The following is a 9,127-nucleotide window of genomic DNA, read 5'->3' on the forward strand; positions in this document are numbered from 1 at the left end:
TTGACCAAGCCTAGTCATGTTAACTAGTGAGAAACTAGTTCTGCGGTTGTCCCCATGAAAAATGGCGGGAAACAAGTCTGCCTAGATCAGGGATGGGCATCTTTGATAGTGATGAGGGCCAGCATTTTTTCTCCTTTATACCAAGGGGCCAGATTACTAATCCACGTCCACACACCTTTTACACCGTCTTACTCAATTTCCTTTTTATTGAAGGAAATGAAAGTATAACTCATTTGTTTTTAAAGATTTTATTAAGTATAAAACTTGTGCAGTTATGCTAATTCAGAAGGAAAACTTTGTTGTCAGTGGACAGAAATATTAGGCCTATATATGTTTTCTCATTATAATACAGTACTGTTAGATGTATTGTGTATATAGTAATTTTTAAAAATATTTTACCTCACATTTTTATTTATTTAATCTTATTTTAATGTATTTATTTTTATTAGTTCATTTGAACTTTTTTTTTTTTACACTATTTCTTTTTTTTTTTCAAACCTTTTCCGCGGATCCCAGTTTGAACCCCCTGGTTTACATCAACTATAAGCGGTTTGACAGTTTCTTATTTAAAATGTTTTAAATAATTTTAGTTATTCTTTTTTGTATAAAACCCACCACAGTGTGGTTGGTTGCATGTTGCTGGTCGCTAAGGTGTTCTTGGTGGTTGCTAGGGCATTACTAGCTGGTTGCTTGCTGACTCAAGTCAAACGATCCCTTCCCTCTGTAATATTCTATCAGAAAATTGATCATTTCTCCTTCACTGTAGTCTAGGACTTTTTCGTACATTTTTTGTCTACCAGGCAAAAATCATGATGCTGAACAACTTAAAGTAAAATAAAATCATGTCTTTTCAACAAGCTGCATGATTGAGGAATCATGGCTGCTTTATTCAAATCTCTATAAGCCCAATTATGAGCAATAGTATAGGCTAATAGTGATACTTTGCCTTATAGCTAATAGGCTACCGCAATATGAAAAATGCCGAAAGTGAAATAATAATATTTAGCTAGTCTGTAGTTTGAGTTTGGTTAGAAAAAGTTAATATTTGAGGTTAAAATTTCACATCGAGGTACTCGTGCACTCTAAAAAGTGCTGGGTTAAATACGGCCCAGTGCTGGGTAAAATAGGGACAAACCCAGCAATTGGGCTGTTTTGACCCAGCGGTTGGGTTAAATGTTCAACCCAACCTTCTGGGTAGTAACCCAACTGCTGGGTCAAAGCAACCCAATTGCTGGGTTTGTCCCTATTTTACCCAGCACTGGGTTGTATTTAACCCAGCATTTTTTAGAGTGTGTAACTTAGAATCAACAGTGATGGCATCATAGAAATACCATACTATAGCATTTCCTGGTATTTAATGGTCATGTGACTCTATAGGGGAATTATATCACATCACATTAACAGGCACACACACAGTGCATTTAGATCGATCTACACTGGTAAACGCACACACACGCGCGCGCTCCCTTCACCGCCCCCTTCTCTCTCCCTTCGTTCTCCTCTTCTTCATCACTCTTGTTTTACGCGTGTGTGATATGTGATGTGATACACGGGCTGTAATCATCCCAATGGCTCTCGTCGACCATGGACGATGATTTTGTTTCGGGTTCTCCATTCGCATCACGGGAATATCGCTTCAACGTCGACGCAGTCCATGAGCACAAGGGGTTTTTCGCTTCCTATGACTGCTAAAGGATATTTCTGCATGTCGAGAGACTGAAGAGACGCGGAGAACACCTTCAATGCCGTTGGAAGATGTCATATGTTCCCTTTCAAGGTAAGAGGACTGATGGATTTCTGCTGCATCCCCCGTGTTCCTCCCTCAGCGTCCTCCTGCGCTAGAGTACCACTGATGCTGCTGCTGATGCAGGTGGAGGACTGCTGTCATTTTATCACTCGAAGTCAGGTAGTTTCTGTGTGCTCGTGAGGGAAAGAGACCCTTCTGCCCCCTCATGGCGTTTTACAATCTGTTTAAGTGCCTGCAAACCGTGCAGGGTCTCTGTTGCAAGTGCATCCCACTGCATGGAAGCTCACTGGTTAGAGGAATTATCTCGAATTGTGTGCGTGAAATGGCTCAGATGGTCAGTACGAGAAATTTTCTTTCATTTGGACACACTTTGTGTCTGCTCTGAGTTTTGTGAAGTAGTTGATTTGAGTGGGAGATGTCACCGCTTTGGAGGGAATGAGCTTAAAGCCATTGCTTCTGTTTGGAAAGGTGCATCTGTGACTAATCCGCAATAGAAGTTAATACTTCAACAGTTACTTAATAGATTTTAAATAGTGTATAGCTGTTTTATACACTTGAGTGAGGGGCGCTGATTATTCATTCGTCATTTTAATATTAATAGTCGCTTAAGTGGTTTTGCATTTTGATATTTTATGAGGAGAGAACTTCATATTTTGTTGAATAATGTCAGTTCAGCTCTTGTAGCCTATATGAGCGCAGCAGGTTATGCTATTGCATAATGTTTTTAAGGACAGCATAAATGGTCGCTTTGAACACTTACACTATATGATGTGATGAAATAGGGAAAGATGACTAACTGGGTTGACAAGTAACTTGGGACTGACCTCTGTCTGTTCAGAGTCAAAGCCTGAAAAGTGATTTTAAGTGGCTGATTTCCACATCATTTGTTTTCAATTTTCTTTGGCAAAGACACTTTCCTAATGTTTTTTTTCCTCTTGGTTTTTGTTCCATCTGGTAGAATAATTGTTTTGGAGTTGTTGGAACACTTTCAACAATAGACCTTAGTCAACGCCATATTTAATTTTTTGACATAAATGGAAACGAGGCTGTAAAAGTAGGAGCTTTTCGTGGATTACTGTTGTTTGACAACAGCGATTGTTGAACTGACGAAATGTCTTAACGATTTTTTTTTTACCATAAACAGTTTTGAAAGTTATGAGTTATAAAAATCACATGATTTAGGGACTTTACAGTGTGCCATTGTAAAGATGAATCACTCACAGCCTCTTTTTCAGCCGTGTTAAATTCAATATGGCGTCTAACCTGACTATAAAAGTCGACTATTAAAATAATCAGTGTCATTTTATTAAAATGTAACTTATCATAGGCTAACTGTCCAAACAGTCTCAGAATGTTAAAGTAATAGGCTACTGTAGCGCTGACTTTAATACTTTTGCTGTCTGTTATTAATGTCCACAGACATATTGAAGTGTGTCACTGCATGTTATGGACAATGTATATTTTGCTGTAAAGATTATCATGGACTCTGTAAAAGAGGAAGAAGGAACCCAGTTTCTCGTGTAACCAGAAACAATTTCATTTTTGTGATTTTAAGGTGGTTTATTCGAAATAGATTATAACACACATTAAAAAAAAATATATCAGATAATGGTGTTGTAGTCTTTACGAACAGAATAATTAGTGGAAAATATCTAATTGAGTGGAATGAAGATTGGAAAAGGCAGTTCACTACATGTGCACTATTCCTTACTATATTTTAAAGCCTTTACGTCCATAAGTAATGGCGTTTGATGGATTGAGGAAGTTCTTTCCAGTTTTGTGTGTAATATATATATATCAGGCATTGAGTAAACGGACTGTGAGTGGGACTAGTCAAAGTTCAACAAACCTTTATTTGTGTATTTGCATTCTCATTAGCATAATCATGATATTGGGCAGAGCCCTTATGAATAAACACAGCAGATGCACAGCTTATTATGCAATTTCCTCATTATTGACATTTCAAGCTCTTTGATTTCTCCTTCAGGACTGTTTCAGCTTTGCTAATATGTACTAATCTGATTTTCATATTTTCGCATGTTACTAAGCTAATTCTGCAATACATTAAGCACAAAGATACACAGTACACTAAAATATCAGGGTAAACAGTCCATTCCAATTAGATTCTGCGTTATTCTTCAGTACTGAATGAAGTAGTACAATATAAGTATCAAAATGTATCAGGATGATGACTTAAAATGCAGGCAAGGTAGTTCATTATGTTTTGGAACTGAGCTTCTGACTCACTTTGACCGCAGAAGTGCAGAATAAATCAAGTTCACTGTACTCTGGGGTTTTAATATTCACACCAGGACCACATAAGAAGCCTGCAAGAATCAAGTACATGTTCCCTTATAAAGTCAGCCTTGTAGTAATTTAATTATGCTCAAATATTTAGCCTACAGAACGACTTAACGGGATTCTGTTGAAATGATGATCGCTCTGTTTTGATTGGTTTGAACTATTCATGTTGCCAGAGGGTCATTTAGGGCCAGACTAGAACCAATGATACTGCATTCGACAGCTATTTTCAGTGGTAAACTTTTTACTAAAGGGGTTTATAGTAAACATACACGACTGCTTAAATGTTTGGGATAGTACGATTTTTATCTTAATAAACTATAGAGAATGTTTTTATTCAGCAATGATGCAATGATGACAATAAAGACAATAATAAATCAGGTTTCTATTTCAAATAAATTGCTGTTTTTAACTTTCTATTCATCAGAGAATCATAAAAAAAAAATGTTTTACGGTTTCCACAAAAATAATTAAGCAGCACAGCTGTTTTTGAACTGGTGATAATCAAAATTGTTTCTTAAGCAGCAAATCAGCAAATTAGAAGGATTTCTGAAGGATCATGTGACACTGAAGACTGGAGTAATGATTCTGAAAGTTCAGCTTTGACATCACATGAATAAATTACATTTTAAAATGTATAAAAATATAGTTATATTAAATAGTTTTACTGTATTTTCATCAAATAAATGCAGCCTTGGTGAGAATAAGAGACTTCTTTCAAAAACGACTGTACAGTATATGCCTAAACATTATATGATGAATTAGTGATATTTTAATCTGCAAGAATCTTGCATTTGAAACAGTGAAAAGTGAAACTACATTATCAATGCTCTGCACATTGTAATGAGAATAAATGCAGTGAATGAAACATGCTAATTAGTGGTTTTTGCTAAGGCAAGCAAAATTTTTATTGCCGCTCATACTCAGGGTTAGGGATTTGAACAAACTCTTATTAAACCTACCCTTATTAAACTTCGGTGAGTAACTCTTCCTGTGGTCATGAGGTTGTTCAGAAGAGGTGTGCTATTACTTTTGTGATGTGCGATCACTCACAGGCAGTTTTTTACTCAGGCTGTACACCATATCTAGGAACCTAGAATATCATAGAGGGGGTGCAACCATATAGTAATGTGCTAAAAACACTCAGAACATGTTAGCAACTGCATAGAAGTGACGTGGCAACCACCCACAACAGCCTAGCATTGCAGCGTGACTTTTGCATTGGTAAGCACCACTCACGTTTTGTTCAGAAAATTTAAAAATCTAGTTGTTTGCATTGTTTTAATGCAGTTAAGCAAAAAATGGAACTTTATCCAGATGCTTTTTACTCCTGTAAATTCCCTGTCAACAATGTTTCTCAATGAATCAGATGCCACTGTTGTCATATGTTCTAACCTGTTATCACACTTTCCCCCTCTATACCAGCGTTAAGAAAGCTATTTTGAACTGTACAGTAGTGTGACAAGCTACAAACTAGTTTAATACAGACTAAACTGTAGTTTAGTACAGTCAAATCACTCTTTTAAATGAATGCAATAGAAGGGCCACTTCAGGTTCCTCAAAGAACCTTTTAGTAAACAGTCTTTTTTTTTCTCATGCAAAAAAACCCCCCAAAAAAACCAATAAAAAATCTTTTGTGCAATGGAAATTTTGGATGCTAAAGGTTCTTCATGGAACCATAAATGCCAAGAACGAATCTTTATTTTTAAGAGTGTTACTGCTAGAATTAGAATACTGGAATTTATATAACACATAGTGACAAACAGTATCATTTTAGCATATATTTCACTTCACAAGAGATGATGCAGTGAATCACTTATTTAGGTGAACCGCCTTAAACAAACTGATTTACTAAAAGCAATCAGATTTTCTAATACTGCATATGTGACATACTTGTGGAAAATCTAGCATGTTTATGGAAAACTAGACTATTACACTCTTAAAAATGCTGGGTTAATAAATGCAACCCAGTGCTGGGTAAAATAGGGATAAACACAGCAATTGGGCTGTTTTGACCCAGCGATTGGGTTAAATGTTAACCCAACCTTCTGGGTAGTAACCCAACCGCTGGGTCAAAACAACTCAATTGCTGGGTTTGTCCCTATTTTACCCAGCACTGGGTTGTATTTAACCCAGCATTTTTAGAGTGTAGGAAGTTACCTTCTTAAAAGTAAAGGTTCCAAAAGGTTGTTTTCGCAATGTTACCATAGAAGAACCCAACAAACTTTTCACTATATTATAGTGTCACGCTATTGTAAAATGTCTGTAGTTAAGTTAGTAGCATCCCTACTTTCAGTTCGTCACACTGTTCTTTACATAATGTAGGCCTGCTATATGAGTAATACCTTGAACTTCTTTCCATTAACTAGCCTGCAAGGGATTTGAACTTTTCCTCTGTGTCAAATTACATGCCGATGTAGCAGCTTATGATATAATTGCGTAGAAATTAATACAGAGTAATATGAAACATACACAGTGACACCTTACACAGAGGAGCTATTCGTGCCTCGTGAAGCCAGCGGATGTGAGCCCATGCGTTAGGCCTAGTTCTCACTCGAGACGTCATCAGTGAGAGTTATATTTAAAGCTCTTATACTGAGAGCATCAGCCAGCTGACACTGTTAAACTACAGCTGTGCCTCAGCAACTTTTAGTGAAGAAGAACGGACCATCCGGTCGAAATTCTGCAGATACAAAACATGATGGGCAGAATTTAGAGTTTAGCTTTTTAGATTCAAGTTTAGGCTTTCACACTTTTTCTGATGTTTTTCCACTGCTTTCTGACAGGGTGTAAAACCGAATACATACAGCATGCAAGTACTGTATGTGAATACAAATGCTTCTGCTTAATGCAGAACTTTGGTTGCAAAAATGTTCATTTTCTGAGAAAAGGGAACAATATCTTTATACTTGCATTTAAATTAAATTATACTGTTTCATTCAGAAATTAGAGAAATGTATTTGGCACAAAAACATCTACCTTTATATTGAACTTAATTTTACAAAGTAACTGATAAAATTGGAATACAGGATAACCAAGATGAACACATATAGTGACAAACAGTATCATTTTATTAATGATTTATAGAAAAGAAGATGTAAATGGAAGCAAATTTTTCACCATTATCTCATAATTCTGAATTTTTTCTTCAAATTCTGAGTTTATATTGCACAATTAAGACCTTTTTTCCTCACAATTGTGAGATTTAAACACAAAAATGATAGATATACATTTAGAATTACACAATTTAAATTTCAAATTGTGAGATTAAAAGTTAAAGGGTTAGTTCACCCAAAAATGAAAATTAGGCTGCGTTTTACTCACCCCAGAGGCATCCTAGGTGTATATTACTTTCTCCTTTCAGACGAATCCAGTCGGAGTTATATTCAAAAATTGTCTTTGATCTTTCAAGCTGTTTAATGCCACTCATTGCTTCAGTCCAAAAGAACTTAAATAAAAAGCGCCCATCCATAAAAAAAAAGCTCCGGGGGGTGAACAAAGGCCTTCTGTAGCGAATCGATGCGTTTTTGTAAGAAAAATATCCATATTCAAAACGTAAAATAATCAATTGAATCTAGCTTGCGCTCACTGTTGTAAACAGAAGCAGTTCTAAATATATATAATTTAATATAACTGCGACTGGATTCGTCTGAAAGAAATTTTTTTTGGGTGAACTAACCCTTTAATATAGTAAACTTTTGATTGCATAAAAAGTCCATCTTGTGAGATATAAACTTGAAATTGCGAGGGGAAAGAAATCAGAATTGTGAGACAAAACGTCAATGTCGATTTATAACTCGCAGTTCTGAGGATAAAGTCAGATTTCCAAGACGTAAACTCATAATTACAAGTTTATATCTTACAATTGTAAGATATAAACTTGAAATTGTGTGAAATAAAGTCCAAATTGTGATGCATAAACTCACAATTGTGAAGAAAAAAGGGAGAAATGTGAGATATAAAGTCGCAATTAGTATTTAGCTTCCATAGATGGAGCAGTCTTATTTGTTTAGTGGATCTTTTATTTAGATGAATCATCTGAAAGAAACAGATTCACTAGGATTTCCTAATGCTGCATACAACATTTGTGGAAAAACTGTTCCCCTTCAGGAACTCGAGCTGCGTCGAAGTCGCTTTGGGAATGCCCTTGCGTGACCGCGTTCTGAAGCACGTGTCAAATCCGTCCAATGGAGCAGCGAGACGTCACCAGCGGGGTGACGCAAGCACCAGAAAGCATAAAAGCGCATCCAGCAGAGCGCAAACCAGCTTCTTCTCTTCAGTAGCGCTCTGTGTATGTGTCTGTCTATTTACTGTTGTCTGTCCGCACAAGCACTCATATATATAAAACAATGAGAAAGTCTATGGCGAGCGAACGGCATTACAAACGCTATGTTTCTCCCTGCCCATGATATCTGGCGGCGGGGGATACACACGATTTGTGTGTCGTTTGTTTAGGAGCGGAGCATGCACGGTCAGCTTTCGAGCAGCTGATTGTCATCACTGCGAGCTCTCGCTGCGTATGCTCTGCTCTCGCCTGGCTGTGTTTGATGAGAGCGGCCAGGCTCGCGATCCCGCTGGCAGCGGTCCCGCTGTTGCCGAGGCACAGCGCAGACTGTTGTCGTGGGGATCGCGGGTGGATTTAGCGGAGGGATCCGAGACGGGCTAGTCCTTTTCTCGGTCCTCACCCGCTAGATCCAGACGCTTCATCTATCTTCATCTATCTTCCTATGTGATGAGTGTCGAGACAGAGGAGACTGGACTCGCCACCACAGTCCCTCGCGTATGAGGTGTGATTCGTGATTATGGGGTGTGTTTCGTGCATTCGCCAAAATAAAATATTGTTTGGCCAGCCTAGAAACAGGATGCTCGTCCTAAAAATAATTAGACGAGCATGTTCTGAATCCAGATCACAGCCTTCACGACGGGGCCCTTCCGTTTTCCCCAATCTCCATGCTGAGGTGTCAAGATCGTGGAAGAAACCGTGCTCATCCCGTATTACAGCCCCACAGTCTCGAATTATTCAAAGAACATCGTGGGGCTGAATGATAAGGTATATGGGGCGATGCCAGTGGTGGAGCA

The 9,127-nt window shown here is 37.7% G+C and overlaps 1 protein-coding gene across 4 annotated transcripts in view; it reads left to right on the forward strand.

Moving 5' to 3' along the window:
• Positions 1-1,479: 1,479 nt before the first annotated feature.
• The window catches only part of LOC107592452 (ras/Rap GTPase-activating protein SynGAP-like), a 152,002-nt gene continuing 144,354 nt past the window's right edge, over positions 1,480-9,127 (forward strand). For all 4 annotated transcript variants that reach the window (XM_016281967.1, XM_016281965.1, XM_016281966.1 and 1 more), the window contains exon 1: positions 1,480-1,777. In XM_016281967.1, coding sequence (XP_016137453.1) covers positions 1,756-1,777 — 22 coding nt within the window. In that variant the 5' untranslated portion in view covers positions 1,480-1,755. The remainder of the gene's footprint in view (positions 1,778-9,127) is intronic.

This window comes from Sinocyclocheilus grahami, unplaced genomic scaffold, assembly GCF_001515645.1.
Source record: "Sinocyclocheilus grahami isolate Dianchi unplaced genomic scaffold, SAMN03320097.WGS_v1.1 scaffold153.1, whole genome shotgun sequence".
Lineage (NCBI taxonomy): Eukaryota > Metazoa > Chordata > Actinopteri > Cypriniformes > Cyprinidae > Sinocyclocheilus > Sinocyclocheilus grahami.